General features: G+C 35.6%; 4 protein-coding genes and 1 long non-coding RNA gene across 10 annotated transcripts; 2 read left to right on the forward strand and 3 right to left on the reverse strand.

Moving 5' to 3' along the window:
- Positions 1-5,800: 5,800 nt before the first annotated feature.
- Positions 5,801-10,236, reverse strand: LOC105679628 (pancreas transcription factor 1 subunit alpha-like). 3 transcript variants are annotated; one of them, XR_010891716.1, is made up of 4 exons: positions 8,398-10,236; positions 7,681-8,003; positions 6,348-6,676; positions 5,801-6,054 (listed from the first exon to the last, which is right to left on the reverse strand). XR_010891716.1 is itself a non-coding variant. In XM_067361253.1 (3 exons), the coding sequence occupies exons 1-3, from the start codon at positions 8,676-8,678 to the stop codon at positions 6,537-6,539; spliced, it is 741 nt and encodes a 246-aa protein (XP_067217354.1). In that variant the 5' UTR covers positions 8,679-10,236; the 3' UTR covers positions 5,801-6,536. The 3 variants fall into 3 exon arrangements, 2 of the variants coding, with proteins under 2 accessions (XP_067217354.1, XP_067217353.1); XM_067361253.1 differs by having other exon boundaries at positions 5,801-6,676; positions 7,684-8,003; XM_067361252.1 differs by having other exon boundaries at positions 5,801-6,676.
- A 10-nt stretch (positions 10,237-10,246) lies between these two features.
- On the forward strand, positions 10,247-11,118 carry LOC137001923 (uncharacterized). The gene is made up of 3 exons (XR_010891731.1): positions 10,247-10,383; positions 10,771-10,915; positions 11,093-11,118. It is a non-coding gene; the product is annotated as an uncharacterized lncRNA (long non-coding RNA).
- A 3,801-nt stretch (positions 11,119-14,919) lies between these two features.
- rngo (DNA damage inducible 1 homolog rngo) lies at positions 14,920-19,079 on the forward strand. The gene is made up of 6 exons (XM_012380002.2): positions 14,920-15,389; positions 15,820-16,032; positions 16,113-16,367; positions 16,793-17,098; positions 17,191-17,310; positions 17,637-19,079. The coding sequence occupies exons 1-6, from the start codon at positions 15,125-15,127 to the stop codon at positions 17,846-17,848; spliced, it is 1,371 nt and encodes a 456-aa protein (XP_012235425.1). The 5' UTR covers positions 14,920-15,124; the 3' UTR covers positions 17,849-19,079.
- A 315-nt stretch (positions 19,080-19,394) lies between these two features.
- On the reverse strand, positions 19,395-21,503 carry LOC105679763 (myo-inositol 2-dehydrogenase). The gene is made up of 4 exons (XM_012380003.2): positions 21,360-21,503; positions 20,919-21,164; positions 20,352-20,733; positions 19,395-20,045 (listed from the first exon to the last, which is right to left on the reverse strand). Exons 1-4 carry the CDS (start codon positions 21,440-21,442, stop codon positions 19,587-19,589), a joined length of 1,170 nt encoding a protein of 389 aa, XP_012235426.2. The 5' UTR covers positions 21,443-21,503; the 3' UTR covers positions 19,395-19,586.
- LOC105679766 (uncharacterized) lies at positions 21,443-26,271 on the reverse strand. Of its 4 annotated transcripts, none has more exons than XM_067361261.1 (6): positions 25,232-26,271; positions 24,612-24,859; positions 24,067-24,212; positions 23,351-23,469; positions 23,017-23,069; positions 21,443-21,532 (listed from the first exon to the last, which is right to left on the reverse strand). In XM_067361261.1, exons 1-5 carry the CDS (start codon positions 25,287-25,289, stop codon positions 23,065-23,067), a joined length of 576 nt encoding a protein of 191 aa, XP_067217362.1. In that variant the 5' UTR covers positions 25,290-26,271; the 3' UTR covers positions 21,443-21,532; positions 23,017-23,064. The 4 variants fall into 4 exon arrangements, with proteins under 4 accessions (XP_067217362.1, XP_012235433.1, XP_012235432.1 ...); XM_012380010.2 differs by having other exon boundaries at positions 21,448-21,535; XM_012380009.2 differs by lacking the exon at positions 21,443-21,532 and having other exon boundaries at positions 21,675-23,069.
- Positions 26,272-26,364: the final 93 nt, after the last annotated feature.

Here is a 26,364-nt window from a genome sequence, read left to right on the forward strand (position 1 = left end):
TTTTATATGAGTATCTTCTTTTATTCCATATCTGTTAATTTAAAAAATATCTTTGACTCTCTCGCTCAACGATTTCATAGAGCTCGGTGACCATTAGTTTTGACCACCCCCAAAAAATTGGAGGATGCGATTAGGCGTTCTTCAACATTCTCAATATCCAAAGAACGCCTAATTGCGTTCATGCAAAATTGGAACGCCTAATCGTGTCGAAATTTTTCAACAACGCGATTAAACGTTTTTTTGGCTAGAATATCGAAGAACGCCTAATCGCATCCTCCAATTTTTCAAGGACACGATTAGACATCGAAACTTCCGGTTAAAAAACCGAGTATCTAGAAGCGTGTATTTTGACACGAGGAACAAACTATATCCTAATAAACTGTTGGCCATTGAGTTCCACTATTCTGGATATAAAAATATTTAAGTATGACAATCGTTTACAAAATATTTAATTTTTACATTATGATTATGTGTGTGTGATAAAGTTTAAAATATACCAAACTACTGATTTTATTTTGATAATTTTACAATTAATATGTAGAATAATAAAAAAAAATAAATAAACTGTAAAATAACGCGCAGTTGTACCGGCAATGCGCTTTGATCTTAGTTTATAGAATTATTTTTCTGTTGAGAGAAGTATAAGGCTTCCTAGATTTGCACATGAACACAACAATCTGAAGACTGCGCGGACAATTCCGCGGTATTTCTCTCTCTTTCTCTTTTTTCCTCTCTCATTTACCTCCCTGTCTCTTTCTCTTTCCCTGTGTGGCCAACGATCGTGGGAAGTCTCACCTGCGACCTCGTCTCTGGCGAATCAATATTATACGAAAGCATGTGAGCAGTCTGTGTACCGCAGATAATGCCGAAGACGTACTTCTTGCAATAACAAAGAGAGGAAGTCGCAATCGCCTGTCTTTTTCAATTAAAAAGCGAATTTACAGACTACATAATTACAGAATACAATAATTAAGATATTATATTAATATATGAACTAGGTATAAATTCTTAGCATTTATAAAGCCAAATAAGTATGCAAGTTTCTCTGTTTTTAACAATTCCTTGTTTTAATAATCTTTTATATTTATGGAACTCAAGATATTTTAAATAATTATTTAATTCGATTATGCTGTTACAAATAATACATGTATAAATGTGATTACTGACAAAAAGAAATTATATTAAAATGCATAATCTTTTTTATCTACATCATAATTAATTCATTAACAAGTCACTATCTTTATATCTTTGCATTAAATTGTGTAAATCGAAGAATAGAAACTAAATTCATTTAACTATCAGATTTATTTATTTTTATGAGATTTTTATCAAGACGGTAAAAACAATTTCCATAAAAATTTTTATAAACATTTTAATAGTAACTGGATACAAACATATATATACGCGCAGATATTCTCCCCTGCAGATCGTTTTTAGCAGAGGACTCATTGTTATGGCATTAAGCGCCTGTCGTGGTACTCTCCAATGTAAAATATGAACTAATAGGATTTCATTGAGAAGATTGCATACTGCGAATTTTCACGCCGGATTTAACGGCAGATTTTAGATACTTATCGGGGTGAAGCTGGATTTACGCTCGATGTGATTTTATCAGTTTCGAGAAGGATCGCGAAACTTTTGTCCTTCAATTATTGTATCATATTCAATTGTATTATATTCAAGAATTGTATCGAATGCGCAGAGATCAGATTAGTTATCTCTAATTATAGAATATTGAGAGTTATTGATAAATTTTAATAATACAGAGAAACCGCTACTTTCAACTTTTATAATCTAACAAGCATTCTCAACGCACTATAATTTTATCATTAATTTGATTTCCAAAGCACTTCAATATTCGTACATTTTCTTATTATTATATATGAACCTTTTAGAAACCAAACTAATTAACGTCATAATAGAAAAAATAAAAAAATTGATAAACATTCGAATTAATAATGTGTTTTGCTACTAAAATTTAAAAATTTGCAAAAAAATAGCATTGATCAGTTGAATTTGGTTTCTGAAAAGTTTATATAAATATTTTTTATATAAATTAATCTCTTATAAAAAGCATTTACTACAGTTCCCTCCTATTTTACTTTTATTACTTCTATTTTTCTGCTGTCTAATATTACTGTCTTGTCGATTGTATCTTCTTCTCTTCAAAAGCGTATCGTTTGTCGGGTCGGGCTTAAATCCGAGAGATAATTGGAATATAATAAAGTTCGCAGAAGACTGTAAACGATGTCAGCGCGAAAGCGAGCACGAGAGACTTCGAAAGGGAGGGACATTTCGGGATGGACATGTAGCAACCACTTGAAGGGTACAGCTGCCTAGGTATTTGCGTGCCCCAATTTCACCCCCCGAGGCAGTGGTGAAGGGTGGATAGATGCTCTCTTTGACTCAACTTTGCATCACTTGAGTTCATTTGTGCGGATAAAAGTGCATTTAACAACTTCTACCTCCTATAATATATAATTTGCAAATATACGTGGCAACTATTTGAACAAAATATATAAAAGAAACAATTGTGATTAATGTAAATCGTGCTTCGTTCAATTATTTAATGTTTTTAATTAGTAATTTTATGAAAGATTATGCGTTTCTGTTGCATATCAAATTATCTTCAACACTGTTAAAGCAAATATTGTGCATTTAATAAAAAAATATTCTAAACACAATAGTTTAATAGTAGACATTTGTCATTTATATTTATTGCAGAGAAACACTATTATTTGCATAGAGGTAATGTTTTAAATTGCAATTTAATTTTGTCGATTGATTAATCAATATTATAATTGACATTTTCCAGCATCTTCTAGCACATATTCAATTTTTTGGATGAAATTTGAGGTTGCATATAAAATTACTTTTCAACACAATAAATGAATTTCCATAATTTCTATACACACAATGTATCCGATATTCTATTATATTTACGTATTTAATAATTCCTACATAAAGTAAAATTATTTAAATTATATAGCCGAAAAATGATTTCAAAAAAGAATACATAAGAGCAGAGAACATTGCGGGGGGACCAAGTTATTATATCTCTATTCGAGCGCTGTTACATCTCCGCGTTGTAACGCGCGGATGTCGGGTACCATTATTGCGACACGAGAATCGAGAATTAATACTTTATTTGTGTGTCACTCCAGCTGCGAAGATCAACACAAGTGCACCCCTCGCGACGAGAGGGTACTCTTAATGCGCGGCCGCCCGGGGGGGGGGGGGGGGAGCCCGGATTCTATGGTTTGCTAATTTTCACGGGATCATCGTACCGTGACGTTAGAGCAGATTAGGCTCAATGCGGAGCATTGAACTTTCGCACCTCTCAATAACCGTTTCTTTCCGGACGGTTGTAACCGATATTTCGGTTATCACGGATTACAAATCTAAATTAGATTAAAAATCTATTGTAATTTTTTGCAGATTTTTTTACCTTTTTAATAAATCATAATTGTTACAAGATAATAAACATTAAGATCATCGTAAAGCAACATTTGTTTTGCAACATCTATGACGGTAAAATGAAATAAATATTTAATTCGATTTCTACTAAAAAGAAACATTATTTTAGGACTTTTTATGCGCTGCATAATTATACAAATTAAAGAATAATTGTGAATTGTATTGTTTAGATTAATGTGTGATATATTTATTGATTTATAGAAAGCTAGATATTATTATTATTTACTCGCGTGCTAGTTTGAGATCAACTTAGAAAAAATCGCCCTAATCGAGTGCGCAAGCGATAAGAGCAGGTGTATCGACACACCTGCGTCAACCTAGATAAGCTTTCGGTCACTCGAATACTGCATAAATCAACTTACATTGCTTTCTGGGCATATATGTACCTGATAATAACTGCTTTGATACCAGTATCCCTCTTTAGCATTATCGTCTTTATCATTATTATTTCCTGTCTACGAACGTTGCCGGTCGAATTTGCTTCTCATACGAAATACGGTGTCCCAGAATCACTGGAAGTTTTTCATTTCGATTCAAATTCCATGTGGCGTCTCTTTCTCTTTTCGGGAAAGTTTATTAAATATTCCTTCTCTCTGTCTTCCTGTAAATATTTTTGAGATAAAAATAAAAATAGAGAATTCAAGTTTCCCCTCAGTTCTGTGAGGGAATGAGAAGTAGAGAAAATATGTTTATTCGAGTGTTTCTTTACGAGCAGACCAAAATCTTCTGAAAAATTCAGATCTTAAAGTTTGGAGATTCTGCAGATCAAACATTTTATCGAACACAGTACTTATCGCGTCTTATCGCGGACGAGGAAAAGCTGATGATCGATCGGGGGTTATGCAACTCGCCTACCCCCGATGCCACGAAATCGTCCCTAATTGTCCACAAATCGACGGCCACCCTCGAGTTCCCGAACCGTTAAATACAGTCACCCCGGAGGCAGCGGCTCCCCGAGAGCGGGGGGTCAGGGGGTTCCGCTAGCCCCCTTCAAATATCGAGAGGGTTCGGCTTCACCCGACGCGCCCCGCAGAATATGGATTCAATTACACCTCATTGTGCCACGGTGTCTATAAACAACGCTGTTTTCACAGCTGATAGTGGCCCATCGCGCTGCGGGTCGCGCGCTCCGATTCAACACGGTTCACGTGCTGCATTTTATTCGAATCTGACTGACCAATAATTCCGAATTTCGGAATAAAGCTGGCCCACTTTTCACATTTTAAACTCTCTTCCGTTGAAAAAATCTAAAACTTTCGTAACAATTTATCAAATACTAAGTTTTACGTCTAATAATTTATTAGACGTCAAACAGTATAGATGTATGAGTATTTGTATCTTTATTTAGTAACATATATAATTATTTACACATTCAATAATACATGTAACTTAATAATAATTCTAGTGTTTACTTCGCCGTGCGACATCATCACGCGATAAAAAGAAAAAAAAAACCGAAGCATGTTTCAATGACACGTGCGAGCGCGTAATAACGCAACCGCGGGATTGCGGGATTTCTTATCTTCCGCGTTGTTTGCCGCTTTAAAGTTGTTAATGACGATAATGATGTGCGATAATCGCTCCGCAATGGCAACTGGAACGCGGTGAAAGCGAGAAGGAAAACTCGGACGTACCTCGGGCCTCGGCGTCGAGCGACGAGGAGGGCGAACGGGAGGATCGGCATCGTGAGAAGACTCGCAGCCGTCGACGCCATTATCCCTGCTGAGTCGCAGGGCGTCGCGACGCCGCAATATCGACGTACCGCCCACCACCGTTCTCCCTTCGTTTCCTGTTCTCTTTCTCTCCTTGCCGTCTCTCTTTCTCTGTGCCCGAATACATCCCCCGCTCGAACACAAGAAGCCCCTTTTGGGATGTTTCTGTTATCAACCCTTCAGCGATTTCAGCCATCTTACCGCCTTCTCTTTTCGACACGGAATTGCCAACCGCGTTCGCGAGGTACAAAAGAAATTCAACGACTTAAAAACGCTAATGCATAATTCCGTTGCAGATAATGATAGACCTTGAATGAGTTCCTTAATGACATTTGACATGCTTACGCGAGTCTTAATAATGAATCTTTGCAAAAGCAAATAGAAAATGTTCACTCTTAATCCAAATCGAAGCAAGTTTTCTTAAAGAAATTTTAATTTCGATTTGATTTTTACTTTACAAAGGCATATTGTTTAGCTCGTCGAAAAATTGGAATATAAAAAAAATTCAGCTTGCAATGTTTATTGTCAGAAGTTCTACTTATCTGCAAATTTTTTATCTCTAAGACACGCGAGTTGCACTCGCGCCAACAAGGTGAATGACACACATGACGATTTCAGAACTACCTTTATTTGGCGTTGTTATTCACAGTGGCGATAATGATGCTGGTTGCACATCATTTCACCTACGTCGCGATAATTATATATAAATAGTGCTTATTCCATTAATTCATCTATTTCGGTAATTCCTATTTACAAAGCACGTTCCGCAGAACGTTCGTAAAAATGTCCCATAGATATGCAGATGCATAACTGTATTATGCAAAAAAGTAATGAAAGTTAAATCCGTTATTACAAAATTGTTTAACTATTTTAGAAAAACAGATAAAAAAATCATAAAATTTATTATTACTTTTTAGAAAACTGTTTTGTTAAATTTTTGAATTGATGCAATAAATATTAAAATTACATTTTATTTTAATTAATACTTTTTATGTAAACAAAGTAGCAATATGCATTTGCGAAAATTTTGTCTCTTTTTTATACGCAAAACAATGTTCTTTTCTATGACGTTTGCAATAACTGATTCAATTTATCGTAACATATTGATTCACAATAAAATGGTGAAAAATAAATAAATAAATAAATAATAATGATTACCTCTATTGTCCAAAAATCGGAGATATTTCGATGATTGAAAGATATAAATCGCATGACTAGGTCCAGTGACTAGAAACGCTTTTCCTTAGACACTAAATAACACGCGAGATGAGGCATGTCCTTGTGACCAAACAACGTGTTCATTTTTCTTTTATTTGTAAGTAAAATTAGTTTGGCCACCAAAATTGTCTATTCGAACGTCGTCCCACTTTTGGACGTTCGCGGATCTTCCGGCGTCCAAACTTTCGCATACATCGTACCGTTCGGCGAGATATCCGATTTTCTCGACCACGAGAGCGAGTGCGAGATGAATGGATTCCCACCGCTTCCTGAAAGTCGTAATTCGACAAAAATTAGCCAAAATTGGCACTTATAAAAGTAAACCAGAGGACTGACATATAGAAATTTGTATCTTAATCCCGGAAAAGATGTATATGATTATTTTTAAAATAAAAAAAAATGATTTGACAAAATAGATAAATGTTTAAATGGTAATACAATTATTTCTAATTTGAAAATATCGAAATTATTGTAGCTTGTGTAAAAGCGAGAACATAAATAGTAAACACTTTGCGGCCCTTATTTTTGGTAATCTCTCGATTTTGCCGGACAGTAATTTACAGCGAAGCACCCCATGTCTATCGAGGACACCTGTCTTGAAGCAAAGGGTAGATGGATAATTATGATAAATTGACCTACGATTCAGCACGATACGGAAGTAGTAGATCCGACGTTAATATGTTGTGCACATAATATCGAAATAGCGTGAAGTGCGACACGTCGTGTATGAAACTAAATCTCAACACAATCGAAAACATAATCAAAATCGAATCACGGGTATTTCAGTAAAGTCCAATTTTGTACACATATTGCACATGGCATTGTAAAATTTACATCGTAAATCATGCGATATATGTCACATTCGAGTAATATATCACATAAAATACGCCACGCTATACACTATGCATTCAAATAACTACACCATCTATAAAATACAGGCAATTCTCGATGCTGAAAATTTTATTTCCGTTTTATTCATTTATTTTATCAAACTTTTAATTTTTGAGTTTGTCAATATGTTTCATATTCAAAATGCGTCAAAGTTATGTACACTCAATTTTCTCTCTGCGTAGAAAAAAAAAATTGTTATCAAATTCATCAGAAATTTTATAAAAAATTTTATAAAAAGTTTATCAGAGATTTTGTAACTAAAACTTTCAAGAGAATGGAATCGATATTGAAATAGATTTAAGCTTTTGCAGTCGTATAAAGAAGTTGTTGCATTATTTTAATCGAGAACTACTTGTGGAAATATAATTAAAATTGGCCTCACCACGGACTATGACCTTCTTGGAGTCGTCCCGGCTGGAACACCTCGAGAGACCGCTGTTGCCCGTCAAAGGGTCGTTACCCTTGTCCGCCCTGACGAGCTCGTTGAGGAAGTTTATGTAACCAATCGCCAGCTTCAGCGTATCAACTTTCGACAGCCTCTTCTCGTACGGCAATGTTGGTATATGGGCCCTTAGGCCCTCGAAGGCATCGTTAATGTTTTGCATACGCCTTCGCTCTCTCATGTTTGCCGCCTGCCGCTGCTGCACCTGCACTTGTCTCGGGCATTTCCCCGACCCACCGCTGCGTCGATTACTTCGGCTTCGTCTACAACAAACATAAACAGATCAGCACTGTATGAATTTGTATATCAATTAATTTATGTTTTATTTGCATCTGAATTTTTAATGTTTCGAAAATACAGATATTTGGATACATTTAAAAATGATTAAATGAAATTATGTTCACAAAAAATGTTATCAAATTAATTTCAAATTCAACTTCAAACTCAAATCCTTTACAGAGCTGCGTCTAGGATATCTCTCAGCGCGATTAAAAATCATTAATCAAATAAAATAATCGCAGCAAATGTTATTAAATTAATTTCAAGTGAAATTTCAAGCTCGAATTCTTTCGAAGAGAATTGCTACTAAATTCAGTTGATGAAAATTCCGTCAATAAAAAGACTTAATCTATTATTTCCGGGACATTTAAAACTAACTCTCTCGCATGATTCTCTTGATCGCTGCTGTAGACACTCTCGTTGTCGCTGCTATTCTCGTCGTACAGATAGTGCTCGCTGCCGCTGGTGCTACCGGTGCTACCGGACGGATGATGCGACGACGGCAGCTGCGACGGGATCACCGCCGGCAGCGTTGCCGTCGTTGGCACACCGCAGTGCGGTGGTAACGCCGGGATCGCCGGGTTCCCCAGGAAGCTGTGCGCCTCGTATATGTACTGTCGATTCATCATGTCCCGCTCGAGATTGTCCATCGAATACATAGCGCTGTTCGCCAATAATCACCGAGACTTTATATATCAGCTTATGTTAACAATCTTGGCTTCACACGGCTGCGTTGATTGCGATATGATCTTCCTTCGCGTTAATTCAGCATCGCTCGTCGACTCCAGATCGACCTTCAGTTGCTAATTAACGACGATATGACTAGACTGTTTGACTAGATGTAGAACGATGCGACTGCTTTAATTTACGCCATTTATTTCTCCGTATTATAACTTTGGATAATAATTATCAAACAATTGCGATAACTAAATTCTCAGCTGCAAAATTACACCGTCAGAATCTCAGATCGCACTTATGCGCACTCGATCACGTCTGGAGAATCGAGAGATACGATCGACACGTGCCAGCTAGACGCGTGCAGGATAATATTTCTAAACACCGACACGTGTCTTGGCGAACCTCCGGGCACGTGTCGAGATTTGCTGGGACAACTTGTTAAGTTATTCACGTTTCGGGATGCCTTGGCTCGTTTTCAGCGATGTCACTTGTGACGTCGAGACGAAGAGATCCAGTTGTCATTCCAATGCTTGCAAAACATCTTCGTGCGCTTCAATAAATATTTCTGCGAGAATAATATTTATTACATTTTTTATATTTATGTTTTTCCTTGCGTATCTGTAAGATTCTTCTGTACTTTACAGATCTTTATTTTTCCTTTTTGCAATTATATCGATTATATTGTTTTAGCAAGTGCGGGATTATTTGGCGTCCCTTTCTTACTTCTATAATTATTTATTTTATTATATTTATAGCAAACGTTGTTTTCTCCATTGTTTCGACACGTTTCTTGAAAATTATATCTTACTTTCACTTAATTTTTAATCGAAGACGCGGGTTTTAAATATGATAATTGCATTTTGTCATTTTTCTTATCGTGCAGGTATGCTCAATCTTCTATTTTCTTTAGTCATTCTTCAGTTTCCAAATTACAATCACGCTGGCACTTTAATTGTCTTTTTTGAAATTCTTTTATTACAGCGATTGCGTAAATTATCGTCTGCAACTATCCAAAAATTCGCTACGAAAATTTGCGCGATTCTTGAGTGCTCTTCTTGAAGATATTCTTCAGGATTTTCTTGATTGCTCACACTTACGCGGAGAACTTAAATAACAAATTTCTTAAATATCTTTTCGCAAACGTACAATCATTCAAAAATCATCTAAACCGTCACAACCGTCGCGATTCTCCCAGAAAATACCACCGCGCGAGTTTAAAAGCTTCTTCGATGTTCTTCAGAATGTTTCCGAGATTTACCGATTTCGCTATAACACAAGCCGAGACTTTTCGCAGCCTCCTGCCGACCGACCACCTACCGTGTTCCGATCGTTCAGGTGGTTTCTCACAGTACTAAAATCGAAAAGCGGCGAGCGGCAAGGCGGAAGCCATGCCGGGGTTGAAAGCCCAGCTACGACCCCATTCGTCGAGCGCTCGGCTGGCAGAGCCTGCCTACCCCTTGGTTGCTGGGGTAGCGGTGCCGCCTCTTCATCGATCTGATAAGGAACCGTCGTCGTTCTCGTTCCTAGATACCGGTCTGGAACACTGCCGGGAGAATTGCGACCAGTGACCAATCGGAGGGTACGTTTTCTCGAAAATGACTTCTTCTATGAGAGGAACTATACAACGTAAACAGTGCGTTAAATGTAGACAGTGAAACGTTCAGCATCGCCGTTCAATTCGAAGCGGTAAAATTGTTCTTTTTTGTGTAAATGTTCAGAAAGCTAAAATTGTGCAAAATTGAATAAAGAGTTACTGAATTAATTAGCCAATAAAATTATGTCATTTGTACTTAAATCATTTATTCAGATATACATATCTTATGTATGTATATAAGAAATGCTGAATTTAGAAATTTAATTAGCAATTTAATTTTTTATCACAAAAGGAATTTCTTAGCACATGTAACGCCTTCAGGCTATACATTATGATTATTCTATCCGTATATTTCCATTACATTATTTTAAAGCCATCAATTGTTTCTACTAAAACTATTAGAAAGCCGTTGGACTTTATGTTGCTTCGCATTTTCGCGTAAAGTTTTCACCAGCGTTAAGTGTAGTTCGTTGTTTCAGAACTTGGCTAATCATAGGTTTCGCACGCCTACACCGAAACTACAGAATTTTCAAGTGCACAGTCTATAGCAACTTCATGAATTCGTAATCGTCCGACGGACGCGAACAAAAGTCCATTGCAGCGAGGAAAACCGGTTACAAACTGGTGAGCGAGAGAACTCATGCAAAGCAACAAAGTAAAATTTAATGCTGCTTTTATTTCTGCATCTGACTTTTAATTATCTTTAATATATAAATTTTAATGCGTAAATAGAATACGATATATAAAAATGCAAATATAGATATAATATGTTAAAAAGTGTGATAAGATAATATAAAATAGTTCTTTAATTCTACATGTAATTTTCCGCACTTACCTGCTACTTCACCTTTACTTCAATCCTTGTGTTTTACGAGCCGTTACAAACTGCGAAGAGCGCATCGACAGGAATCACAGATAATCCGTCGTAATAGAAAAGAAATTGGTCGCACGTGCGGGTCACGTGCGGCCGCAACATTGCGCAAAGGGTTGCGTCCCGGGTTAACCGCTTCGGCGACATTTGGCTCCGTGAAGCAAACCTGTAATTATACGAGCCGTAACAGGTACAATCAGATTTTCCTGCTGCATTATTAAGCGCAAGATAATAATATTTAATAGCGCGCTGCGGTTACGCTCGCAATATGTTTGCCGGATGTACGTGTCACATTCTAGCCAGGCGATATTCTCTTCAATTTTATATAAAAGAAAACACGTGTCTCAATCGCCGCATCTGAATTTTAAGCTGAAACCTTTTTCGTGTTGATACAATAATTGTCCTGAAGATTAGGCAAAATTGGCAATTATTGCAGAATTCAAATTGTTAACATTTAAAAGATGCTGAGATAAATTTATAAGGGATGCTCTCTTTGAGAATACCGACAAGCTAATAAACTAAGTCCTGTTACAAACATCCGTACGTCTTCCGGGTGATTTCGGGCCTCATCCATTACGTTTCGATAATTAGCAGCCCAGAAATTATAAGGTGAGGGTGCGTCGAACCCGGATGAGTTATAGTTCCATCTGTGATGCTCCTGCGGAAAGAATCGGGAAAACGGCGTTTCCAGTTCCCACGCCTTGTAATTAAAACCCTCTTTTTGCAGTAATTGCATCTTACATATTGATGCTCTTTTGTGCACTACGCATCAGTATTAAAATATTTATAAGACATTTTATAACAACTAAATAATTTTTTCAATGAAAAAATTAATCTAAGTTTTTTTTACAGATTTAATTATAAAAAATTATTAGTTGAATGCATAAAATGTGAATATAAAAATGCTGATGAACGTATAATAACGTACTATTATTAAATCGCGTGCATTTGTTATCTTGAAATAAATAAAACAAAAAAATAGATCCACTTTTTGTTAACCGTACACTTCAATCGAATTTGCCGGCCGCAGCATGTTTCGGTATAATCCGAAATGAAAATACTGCATCGGGACAGGTCTATTGTGCTGCAGAATTTTTGATCCCTGAGATCGAGAGATAACTGAAGGGGATCGGATTTAAATGGCAAAGCCCGCGGCCACGTGTATGCGCTTAAATGCGATTCTACCGATGACGAGACGATTCGGACGATCTCGTTCTGTGCATCGGCCGTCGAATAAATATTATCTCTACGACGCTTCAGAAAAATTTGCAATTTAAAAACGTATGATAAAGCGCGCTGAGCTTAGAGCCTTATCAGCGACTATTTTAAACTCTATAGATAAGAATTGAGGTGAAATTGACAATTCACTTCTTCTCTACACATTTTCTTTTCAATTGCGTAAATTTTGCAGCGACAAAAGAGAAATTAAGAAAAAATAAAATTTACTTTCAAGATATGTGAGTGGTGTAACTTACGTGCGTTTTCCTAAAGATGTCAATTCACTGCTGAAGTACATTCGTGATAGAAAAAAAGGAGATTTTTGGAGCCATCGCATAAAGCTCGGGATTACCCACTCCATGAATAAAGCGATTTTTCACGGTGCATCCCGGCAGGAGAAGGTCGTAGCTAACACCTGGTAGGCGGTATGGACACGCCGGAACATCCTGGTACCTATCAAAACGCACCCCTAAGTGTCTATTAATTTATACTCAGCGGGAGTGTGAAATCGATTTATGTCCATGAATGTGCTCGAAACTGCGACGGACCATCCATTTGGATTCTGAATGGTAATTTTCCGCCCACAATCGTTAGCCGGCCCAAAATTAAATTATACTCTCTTTTTACACACATTGCAATATCATAAATACCCATAATGTTATTATATTATAAATTTATTTGAAAAGGAAAGATCAATCTCTCAGTGTCATCTTGGCAATGATCTAGAAAGATATAATATTAGAAATGGAATTTCTTATCATTTTAAATTATGTACAAATACAGTAGTGCAGATAGCAAAATTACATCTCTAAATAATTACACAAATAAATATTTCTCTTTATATTGCAAGTAGCTTTGTATCCTGGAATGCAAGTTAAGATATGTAATTTTTAAAATGAGTGAGCGTGGCTCGTGAAAAATAGTGACAATTAAAACTATCAGAATATCAGAACTATCAGATAGTTTTAATCGTCACTATTTTTCATCAGAACAACTCTCACTGTTCCCTCACTGGCACAATGACGAGCCGTAATAACAAATCGATTGTGCGAATGCCGAAGACATACACACTAGGGAGGTTGTACCCCAGGAAAACCGGGGAAGAGACGGTGCATTGGAGCGTGGAGTGTTTTGGGGTCTCGTGCCCCTTCTGCGCGGGGGTCGCGTGTGAGGACACCGCAGGGGGTAACATCCAGCCCCGGATACCGGAAACGGTTAGGCGGTACCGGATACGCGGAAGGCGCATTATTAGACAGGTGGCTGTACTCTGTGCGGGACACGAGAACTTGATGACTAGGACAAGTTCGGCCTTGTCAATAAAGTATAAAAATAGAACGTACAAAATAAAGAGTGATGTGTAATTGATTGTTATCTCATTTCCGTTTATCTATATAAAGATAAAAAACTTTTATGAATCCTACATGAATATAAAAACGGCTCTAAATTTTAAGCTATATATATATATTTAGCACAAATCTAAAAATAAAATTTATTTATATTATGACGCCACGTGTAGATACGCATATGGCCAATCAAATGTTCTATTCATAATCCCTATTGAGATCATTGCCAAGATATCTTAATCAATAAATAACTTCTTGTCGATAATGCTCGTTAAGTGCTATTCAATCGCAAAATGCAATATACAATCATCAACTATTGCCTTTTGCTTTCTCAATAGTGTATCTAGCTATCAATAATTTTCTATCTATTTTCGCAGGAAGTTACAATATCATATTGTGATACCTTGTATCGACAGATGCTGCATATACATGTATGACATGATAATTGTCGTTCCATGTCATGTTTGTAGTGACAAATCATATTTGACCCTTGTTTAGACTTATGTTGAGAGATATAAGTGATGCAACATAAAAATATACTGAGACGTCATGAAATTGTACTGAAACATAAAATTTAATTAGTGGAATCTTATTTAAAATTATTTCGATAATGAGAAAGTTAATAATTTCTTAACTTTGAAAGTAATAAATATAATAATATAACATTAATCCTTGTTTGGTCAAGCTACTTGATATTCAAAAAAACTGTGTCTATTGTAGATATTTTTGACAGTAGTAGTTATAATGGTTTGATAGTAAAAAATGTAGAGAAAAAGTTTAAAAATACATTATTTAAGCAATCGATTTAAACAATAAAATACAAATTAATGTGTTCAATAAATATTGAATGTCTCAATAAAGGTTAAGTTAGTTGAAATGTACAAATTTTTATTAAATATCTATATATATATCATATGCTATACCTCAGTGTTGAAGTAAACTTAAAAAAGATGTAAAATAATCATTTTCATAAATACTTACAGTTTCTAAATGCTGAATTCCAATATCTGCTCCCAATCATCTCGACATTCAAAATTCTTCTAATCCACCGCCGCTCACACTGTGTCACGATCGATATCTCGCATTTGACTCTCGCACGAGTATCGACTACATTGCGACGCGTCACCATCCGCCTCGCGGCGACTTGTGTCACGCCGCCGTCTGGGGTGGGGGGGGTATTTTTGCTGAGCTGGGCCCTTGTTTACATCCGGAGAATTCACGAATCCCGCGAACCCCTCCGCCACATCCTTGTCTGCCTCCCCGTCTCTGATCGTAGTGATTCGTTCGAAGAGTTTCGGTGAAGAGCAGTATCTCTGATTTTTCGGTGCACTCCTGTTGATAAGAGAACGAAGCAGTTGTGCATTTATTCAAAATTATTGTGGGTCAGAATCCAAAGCAAGAATGAAGGTTACGGTGACGACGCTCAGCGACGACAGCGTGTTCGTCCTGGACGTGAGCGAAGAGTTGGAGCTGGAGAACTTCAAGGCGTTTTGCGAGATCGAGAGCGGTGTGCCGGCTCATGAAATCGTTATCGCATTCAATGGTCTGCCGCTCATGGATGATAAAAAATCGTTGCGCGATCATGGAATCCGTGACGGCGATGCTGTTATCCTGCAGCACATGCATCAAAGCGGCAGCGATCTGAACCTGCAAACCTTTAACAGAGGTAAACACTTTCTAAGTAATCACAGTCTACGTGTAAATTATCTTGATTATCATTTCGTGTATAATCTAATCGAATGCACAATAAAGAACATTTGCATCATTTATTTTTATACATTACATTGCATTTCGACAGAATAATTACAGCATAATTTACAGCTACCATTTATCTTGTTTTTGTCAATAGAGATTCGATAGAGTGATATCAATGGGCATTGATGTTGAAGCCTTGATCTTTGGTCCCTGATTAATTATGCATGCTTTTGTCAATCTTCATACTCTTCGAATACTTTGAAATCTTTTTTATATCTTCCCTATTTTGACCTTACATTCTTCTATCAAATTCTTTATACGCTATTCTGCATGATACTACTTCGCAGCATGTAGTATCTTGCAAAAATGAACGTACTAAATTCGAAGAAACATCACTCTAGCCATTCCATTACTGGACTTCAGTTCCATCATAGTTCCTGGAGTCAGTAATAATCAACGTCAGCCATCAATCTCTAACAACAGAGTACAAAATCCTCGTAGTGAAGATGATCCAGCAATGATAAGGAACATGTTCCAAGCTAATCCGGACCAGCTGGCTTTGCTCAAGCAAAATAACCCTAGATTAGCCGACGCTTTACTATCAGGAAGCCTTGGTAAGCGGCAATTCTAAGTACAGTAAAAGTAATTAATAATTGTGTTTTGTATTTCTGGTCTAAGTGTTCATGTATTATAGATAGATTTTCGACTGTACTCAGAGAGCAGATAGCCGCTCGAGAAGAACGGCAAGCACAACGGCTAAGAATGATGAATGCCGATCCGTTTGATACCGAAGCACAGCGCTTGATCGCTGAGGAAATTAGGCAGAAAAATATCGAGGCAAATATGGAAGCCGCGATGGAATACAATCCGGAGACTTTTGGCACGGTTGTTATGTTGTATATCAACTGTAAAGTCAACGGATTCCCGGTTAAAGCATTTATTGATTCAGGTAAATTATCGGCCGTCTTTAAATTGCTTATAGTAGCGAGTAAGCGTCGATTCCAGTCGCGATTTCTTCGCGCATTGAAAACATATGAAACATCATCGATATCGTTAAATCGTACTAGAGATTATTTTTAAACATCTTTGTTCTCACCCACTGCATCGGGGCCGAACAGGTATCTATTTTTAAATCCACGCATCATGGAAAATCATTCTGCATGGCATGCAGAAAAACAGTTTAATTTTAGAACGCATGACCTCTGTCCGTGAAAACAGCAAAAGAAAAAAAGATTCTGCACTCAAATATATCTGGATATTTCAATCGTTTTCTAAAAATGTTTTACATCACGAAAACGTGGAGACGAAAAAGAATTTCGCGAGATCGAGACGCTACACACTATAATATCGAAAGCGTTGTTTTTGTAATACAAGGTGCACAAACCACAATTATGTCCGCTGCCTGTGCTGAGAGATGTCACATTATGCGGCTGGTCGACACAAGGTGGGCCGGAGTCGCGAAAGGCGTTGGAGTGCAGCGTATAATCGGTCGTATTCACATGGTGCAAATACAGATCGGCAATGATCATCTGACAACGTCGTTCAGCGTCCTCGAGGAACAACCTATGGACATGTTGCTGGGCTTGGATATGCTTAAGAGACATCAGTGTTGCATAGACTTGAAGAAGAACGTTCTGAAGATTGGAACTACAGGCACTGAGACTTCATTTCTGGCAGAAGGTCTGTTTCTTCCTCTACTTAACAAAATTTATTATTGATATTAATATCAAAATGGAATTAAGAAATAATAGTGACGCCTGTTACGTTGTTAGGTGACTTACCAGAGTGCGCTAGATTAAGCGGTAATAATGATGATACTTTGGACGATAGAGACCTTCAGCGAGCTCTTGAAGACAGTTCGAGAGATGCTAAGAAGCAGAGACAGCAGCACGGTAAGTGTATGTATCAGTCCAGGCTATCCTTTCTGTTTTTGCTCTTTTTCCTGCACACACCTGAAAAAATACACAAGATTAGTAATATCCATACTTCCCACTTTTTCTTATGTCCACCTTTTCGTATGCCTGGTCTGTTTTTAGTATATTTTTGCCATTTAGTTTTTTCATACATTTTTATCATTCAATTTTTACTTTTGACTGCAATTTCAGTCATGAAAATGTATATAATGGTTTAAAATATATATAAAATTGTGTTTATAATATCTTTTTAAACACAAATTTTGCTTGTGCTAAGTGTGAACATTTTCATGGGATTTTTTCAGACGGGCAGAGTAGCAGCAATCAAAGCTCGTCCAATAGAGCCGCCGCTTTAGAGACAACAGTTTATCCGCACGATCCGTTTACGGAAGCCACGGTTAAGGAATTAGAGGCTCTGGGTTTTACCAGAGCGCAAGTCATCGCGGAGCTACGTAGATTCAACGGCGACAAAACGCAAGCTACTGCAGCATTATTCGCGAAATCACTGAAATTTTGAACATTAGAAACTGTCGTACGACTTGAGTATGCAAATCGCGTCAGCGAGAAGAGATAGGCATAGCGAAATTGTGAATATTTAACACGCAATAAAGATGGAGGGGACCCACAATCTTCAAAGCAATTTGTAAGTATTGTTTAGCATCATCGTCAAGTTAGCTATCTCTGATATAGTTCTCAGCCGAGTGTCACTGAGAACTTTTATAGCTTGATTACGGGTTAAGGAATATTGCTGATAACGTGCGTATTGGGTTTAATCTTGTGAACGTAAATTGAACTCATACTGGATGACTCAAAGTTCCAAAAGTTACAATATTATAATATTATAATAATATAATAATATAATATTATCTTGTTCTTTTATATTATATAAAAAATTATATATATATGTATAATATATGTGTGTGTGTATATATATATATATATATATATATATATATACACTATACATGTATAATATAAGAGAATAAGAAGTTTTATTCGAATGTACAACTTTGCACATTTTCTGTTATGCGTACGTGCAACGCCTAAGTGAATTGCATTACTTCCAATATATTAGTATACTAAGTACACATGTGGACTAAAATAACAATTTTATAAAAGAAATACCAAGTCGTTTATGACCTGATATTTAATATAATTATTTACAATTGCATAAATACACAATTATACATTGAATATCAAGATTCAAATCCGGTATTAAGATCTTATGAAAGGAAATTTTTGTGCGTAACAGCTGCTGAATGAACATAATGAATGATAAGATTTTTCTACGCGTTGCGAAAGATGTATTTTTCGCAGTACTCTTTGTAATATTCCGTTTAAATGGTGAATATGGACAAATGTATATACGTAGCATTAAAATAGATTCTAAATAAATTGAGCACGAAATGGAATAGATAGAATCTTTGCGCAAGAATACTTTATGGTTTGATAATATTCCAAAGACTTGAACTTATAACTTGGATTCAGCTCAAACTCAGTTCCTCATTGTTTATCGAAGAACTTTGTATATAAAATGATGCCGACAAATGAAGATTTTCCATTTTTTACGGGACATTTGTTACGATAGAAGTTGACGTGCGAATGACTTTTGCTCAGACGTAAGTCGATGGGATAATATCGATTTTGTACTGCTATCTTTCCTTTGACAAGAACATCTTGTCGAAATCTATGTCATCTACGTATTGTAATTTCTTTCTTTATGATTTATAAAAATACGTGACGAATTATATGGCTTGATTTATTTATTCACTATCGGCTAAGCATTCTATATTAGTGTATATGCACCATCAAATCACGGTAATATTATACGAGGTAATATATTTTGCAAGATGAAGAAAAAACTTTTTTTCTTTTCTATCCTGATAAAACTAAAGAGAGAATTTACTATCAAATACGATAATTTAGCAACAAAATTCTTTTCAAATAAACTTTCATCCAATATTTGTCGCATCTTCAATCTTTGCACATCTTTCAAATACACATATTTAAGTTTCTATTAAAAAATGACTCCACACATTGAGTATATAACATTGCTAGAAGTCTTGCTGTTTTCTCATTGATGCTGCTGCAGCAATTTATTTCCTGCTAAATTTAAACAATATATGTAACAATATTTATTATAAAGCTGGAACATCATCTCGGCACCTTTCTCACTGCACAACATTTTATTTGATGTAGAAAATGATGCTACATAGATTTACATAAATATTCATTGAAGAAGTCCCGCTGTCCTCTCATTGATTATCGGGCAACTCGTTTTTGTTCCATTTGAGATGCACGACTTTTCCCGTGCGAACAGACTCCTCACAGGCTGTAGCAATCTTGCTCACCGCCAGGATCTCTTTTGACTTGACCGACGACTCGGCTTTACCAAGAACTATATCAACGAAGTGATCGAATTCCCTTCGGTAGCCGTTCAAGAAACGGCTAGCGAACGAGTACCAGATCGGAGCGGTGACCTTTCCCTGCACGTCGTGGTGCCGATGAACAGAATGTATCGGCTGTTCGTTGTCGGCCCGCAACATACCCTTCGGACCGAACGCTTCAAGTCGCTGATCGTACCCGTAATTGCTATTGCGCGACAGATCGATCATGCCGAGAGTTCCTGACGGAAAGTGCATGGTTACTGCGACCGTGTCGAAGTCGTCAATCGCCTTGATTTCCGGGACGTTCGCGTCAGCCAGGACCGCAACCTGTATAATCATTTTTTTGTCATTTTATCACGAATGATGTTAATCGTGAAACTGAGACGATAACGTCTATCTTACAAGCGTAACTTTTCCTTAGTCTTATATTTTTACATATCGGTGGCACGGTTGTGTGAACAGCAACTCGATAAATTTAATCCTTTGAGATAATTAAATAAATTAAGAAAATATATATATATATATATATTTAATAAATTGAGAAAACAGTGAAAGCAAAACACACGTACAAATTCAAAATACATTTTTCGCAAAATGTCAAACTATGTAAATACACATATGAGAGAACTGTACCTTGTCTGGGTAATCTCCGATCACCCAAGTGACCATGTCGATGTCGTGGACTAGACAATCGTGGAAGATGCCGCCGGACGCGGCCAAATATTCTATAGTTGGCAGAGGGGAATCGCGAGCGACTGTCTTGATCATATGAACGTGTCCGATCTCACCTTTGCGAACTCGATCCCGCACGCTCGAGTAAGCTGGATCGAATCGCCGATTGAACGCGCAAAACAGCGGCTTGCCCACTTTCTTGGCTATCTCGTAGCACTTGGCGGTGTCTGTACTATTTTCCGCTATAGGCTTCTCGCAGAAGACCGCTTTCTTCGCCTCCAAAGCCTTGATGACGATATTCTCGTGGGTGTAAGTCGGCGACGCCACGATGACTGCGTCGACGCTAGACAAATCATAGAAAACAAAAATTACATGTATTTTTCACATAAATATAAATAAATCGATATTGCAAGTTTATTATATCTGCCTACTTCTTTTTGCATTTAATTTTTTAAACAGATGAATAGATATATTTTGGTTATTGTGACTTTTGCAAATAGCACTTTCTTATTGAATGTAGATACTTACTTGGGATCTTTGAATACTTTGTCAGACTGCTTGCTATTCAGGAAAGTAACGTTGTCCAGATGCCAGTATTTTTTTATTTTTGGCCAATTGCTCTCGATATCGTCCACGATGTATAATAGCTCGACACGCGCATTGGAAACAGCAGACATTAAATGTATTGTTCCGGCACGACCCACACCGAACAGGGCTAGCTTGACTATCGGTTCATCTTGGGACTCAGTTTTCAGTGAAAGAGCCTCTACGTATCTGCAAAAATGCTTGTATTAGTAAAAGTGCTCGAAGTAGAAGAACAATTTTAAAGATCTATCTTGAGTATTTCCGCTATTGAAAACTGAAAGTTAGAAGTCACATGAATTGTGATTACATGTATAATAAAAAGTGACATGTTAATGTAAGATACAACATTATATCATCTCTTTATACATTGAGCTGATTACTCACTTTTTATAGAGATAATCTTCCTCAGGTAGTAAAGGTTTCGGCTTAACATACGGGGATGCATCCTTGAATTTCGCCGTTGCCATTGCTGCCGCGAATTTAAATACACCGTCAGGCAATCACTCTCAAAATCCCTCGCAATTGAGAGACTGGTTTGGCCAATGCCTCGTTAGTAGCTTCTTATATACGAAGAGATGAATCAAAGAAGGGAGGGAGTCGATTAATGTAACGCGTATTATTTGAAAATCTAATACTGTTGTTTATGTCGATAAAGAGAAGATGGCTTTTCCACTCTCGTAAAACATAATATCACAGCTGGTGGTGCCACAATTACATAATAACAAAGATTAAAGAACGTTTTGCTGAGTCACGAATTATTTTTAACCGATAAAGATACTAGATTTTGAATTCTTTTGTCATTTTTGCTAATAAATATCTTTGACGTGTAAATTTGAATAATCTCATCAATGAATGTAAAAAGACAAATTTGACTAAATTTTCTTACGGCAGGAATTATTGAATAATTAACTATGCAATCTTTGTGATTACTCGAAACCTCGCCGATTATGTTTCTAAATGTACATACTATAAACGATTTATTCAACTTTGCTTTAATATTTAATAAAATAATCGAAGTTAATGAAATAATTGATCAATTCCTATTCCGTATTTCTATTTATATAAATTTTTTAACTGCAATAAAATATTCTTCATAAAATAAATTCAAATTTCGTAAGGCGTAATTTACAGGATTGTTTTTCACTAATGACTGCCGCTTGTTAAAAAATTTAAATGTTAAACATTTTGTAGTAACATTGTTGTTAATAAAGTTAGAATATTTTAACTTAACTTGCGTGCTAACCAAGTTACAAAGAAAGCTAGCTTTATTAACATTTTAAAATATTTGATTTTTTAAAATTAGTATTCTACAATGCTAGAAGAAATCCATGTGTAAACTAACGTTCGTAAATGAAATTTCCAGACAGTTCTATTTGTTCATTAAGTTCATTCACGAAAGATGAAGAGTGAGCTTGTTATACAAAGAAGACCTTAAATTATCTCGAGCATAATTGTCTAGTTCGACTGTATCGTGACTCGAGTATATCGCTGGCTCGCACTTGACTTGTTTGTAAAATATTATTATGATATTATGCGATGTTAATTCGTTTGCGTTTTTGCAAAATCGTAGCGCGATACTGTTGGAGTTGTTATATTTTTATCATACTGTAAGCCATAATGCGTTACCGAATGCAGAAGGTTGCACCGTTGCAATTTTTCTAATAATCAATTCGCGTGTCTTATAGTAATAAGAAACCTTATTATATATAAAAGTACAACCCAAAATAAACTAAAAGGTTATATACTTATTGGAATGCATATTGCATAAACGCTTGACGTAAATTTCCATGTGTGATCGCTATATCATCGTAAGGCCGAGGGGCTATCAGTAAAATATCATACTGCTTATATCTTTGAAATGAAAATATACCTCAAAAAAAAAAGTCGTTCGTGTATGCGCATATTCATGCATCGCAAACAAATTAAGCGCGTCGCGTTACGAAATGAGAAATCCGATAGAACGGATTATATAATTTATTCAAACAACGAACAGTGTAACAAACAACAGCAACAATATCTAGAACACATTGTGCAGTCTCACCGGAATCGTTCGCTGGTAAGATTTAGAAAGGTGATATCCGGACTGTTTTTATCCTGAAATCAATTAGAAAATATGTTTTTACCTGACGGCAAGAATTCAGCGAATGTAACAGATTAAATATTTCGCACAAATTTCAGAAACTTTCTGAAATTTGTGTGGACACCACTGATTATGCCAGCGGTAAACTCACGAATTTTACTAGTGGACAAGTTAAGAATAGCGATTATCAGCCGTGAAAGTTTTAACTGTTTTCAACAAAGGAAAAGGCAATGTATACTTGAGTTCTTTATTTGCTAGCACACACTGGTGTCTCACAATTCGTCATTTGCCTTACGATACGCTTCCTCCGGCACGAAAACAACTTCGTCTCCGTAGCTTTCCACGTATGCTGATCTTTTCCTTCTGTCCCTTCCCGGATCGGCGTCAACAAGAGCTATACTCGACCGGATGGATCTGGAAATAGTATTATTATTATGCAAAATACTTCGTAAAATTTTGTATTTTAGGAATATTTTTCGATAGAATTTAAATTACTTTTTATTTGAATCATTAACTTTAATATTTTAATAAATAGTAATTTAATAAATATTAAAAAGGTTTTTAAAAAAATAAACTTCAAAAATATATAAGGCAAACTTTTAATTAATTTCAAATGTTATTTAATTTATTACATTAAAATTTAGTCAACGAGATATTTAATGTTGAAAATGTAAAGTTTAAAAAAAATGAATCCAATATGTCAAAAATATTTGCGTTTTTACGTTTGATATATTTTTTAAAAATATTCTACGTAATTACAACAAAAAATTATCGTATACAAAAACTCATGCGTTATAAAAAATATTTTTAAACATACTTTCTATAATTTTTTTTATAAATCGACTGAAAATGATAATTAATGATATTCTTCGGTTCGTTTCACTGCTATGGAGAAAACTGATTGTATCTCTACTAAAAGCTTATAAATAATCGAAAGTGTGTGTACAATTAACATTCGTATATTGAAAGTAAGTTGAATTAACAAGAAGACAGCAGCTTAGCTGCAATTACCTTTTCTTACTTCCATTAAAGTCCGCCGTTACTGTAAGATCACGCGGCTTTGAAAAGTCGCACTCTAGCGTAAAAGCAGCATCACCTGGTGTCAGCAGCTCGTCGTCATGCTGAATCACCACGACGTTGCTGTACTTGTCACCATCCTAATGACAAAACGAGAAAATGTGAAAATAGATTACGATGAACATATGTTTACTAGACAGAAATAATGTGACCAATAATAAATATAAATATCTAAGTTTTAAGACCAATAAATATCTAATATCTCCATTCTTTTTTTTTTTACAAATATTTTAATTTTTTGTTCTATATAAAAAATAGATAAACAAATAAGCATCAATGTTGCGATGATAAGAAATAATTTCATGAATTTAATCCTATTAGAAAATAGGCATTATTTTCTCAAAATAAATATATTGCAATATATAATATGATAAAATGATAAAATGTAAAATCTCTTTGTTAATGAAACTAAAAATTTAAACAGTATTTTAAGATCTTTATTACGAAGAAAAAGATAGGATTAATAAATCGTTACTTACTTTTTCGGTATCGCATTTGTTTAAAGGGATGCTCATGGTGAAACTTCTACCGCGAACTGGATCGAGGAAGCAAGGGTGTTGTCGAGAATAGAAACTACCTTGTGTGTAAATCACCCCTGAAAAATCTTCGGTTGTTTTAAGTTCCACAGTCATCTTCTCTGCGCCACATCGCAGCCCTACTCGATCGTAGCCCTCGGTAGACGCGCCTATTTGCATATCTTTAGACAAATCTTGTTGCCAAATGTCCTCTGCAATCCAAAAATCAGATCTGGTTAGTTGAATCTCTCCCATCCAGATAAATAATGTTTGTCGAATTTATTAACATATATTGTAAATTAAAATAAAGTAAGTAATTAAAACGAAGTAAACGTAATTAAAGTAATATTTATTTATATTATTTTGTGAAATTTTTATATATACAACATATTCAAAAATTTCAAACTCAAATAGTATTATAAGTATAAAGTAAATAAAATCGTATCCTTTCTGAAACTTTTTATACTATGTTTACTATGTCAACATTTATATTTAAATTATATTTCACAGAAGTCATCAATCATTTAATTAATGGATTATAGTACAAAGTTGTATCAGAAATTATCTTTTATCAATTTTCTCACCTGCGTATACTTTCAGTTCAACGTTCACTAGGAACGTGAGAAGCAGAATCGCACGCATGATCTCGTAGAAACGGTAAGCACGAATGAACGACCGTGAACTGACGGTAAATTCAAGTTCGCTCAATGCCAAGATGCGCCTTTACCTGTCCCGTCGCCGTTACCTGTCCAGATGAACTCCCCCTTCGCATCAAATACTTTCACCGTGTAAAGCGTCACTGAAGTGCGTTTTCTTGATTTTCTTTTCTCTTTCCTTTACATCTCGTAGACGTCTCATGGATCATCGATCACACGGTTGCGAATCGCTGATTCGGAACTACGATCTTTTACGCTATTTCTTGTAAATTCAAATAAATGCAGTGCTAATTTACGAAACATGAGATTGTCTTTTTCTGCGATAGCAAAAAATTCTCGAAATTATATATTGTATTGTTAGGTTTCTGATTTGATGAAATATGTTATAAATAAAGTATGCAAATTACAATATAATTATTTGCTGTGGTTTTATTATAATAAAAAGATTTTCCGGATTAGAATGTGTAATCTTTTACTACGCAAAGATTGTAAAGTATAAAGCGAGCATTTAACATTGTTGCAATAGAGCGCGCCACAAAACGATCGATAATATCGATAACATCGTTCATTTAAAAATTATTCGAATCACAGAACATGAAAATAATTGAATAACTAGAAGGAAAAAATAAATTAAACAAAAGAAACATGAGATAATATTAAAACAAAATGACTTTCGTGATATAGTTTGTTAGAAATTATTCGAAAACAATAACACACAACGTGGAAACAATAACACTAAAAAACGTATTGGAATCGTCTTATCAATGCAGTATATTAGTAATTTTAATGCAGTAATATCTATGAAATTAATTATTTTGCTACATAAGTCGATAATCAACTGTTTATATAATAATGATTTAATATTAATCTATTTTTTTATGCTGATTGATTGATTACTTAACCAACAAACTTAATAAGCAACTTTATAATTAATGAATACTTCCAATTATTAGAAGGTTTACTCTTATTGTTTTCTAATAACAGCTTATCGTTGACATGTCGGATTCTAATTTTTACGCGCCAAAAGGAATCAGTAACGTTTGGTAGATAAGGTTGGCAAT

The sequence above is a fragment of the Linepithema humile genome, chromosome 1, assembly GCF_040581485.1.
Source record: "Linepithema humile isolate Giens D197 chromosome 1, Lhum_UNIL_v1.0, whole genome shotgun sequence".
In the NCBI taxonomy this organism is placed as follows: Eukaryota; Metazoa; Arthropoda; class Insecta; order Hymenoptera; family Formicidae; genus Linepithema; species Linepithema humile.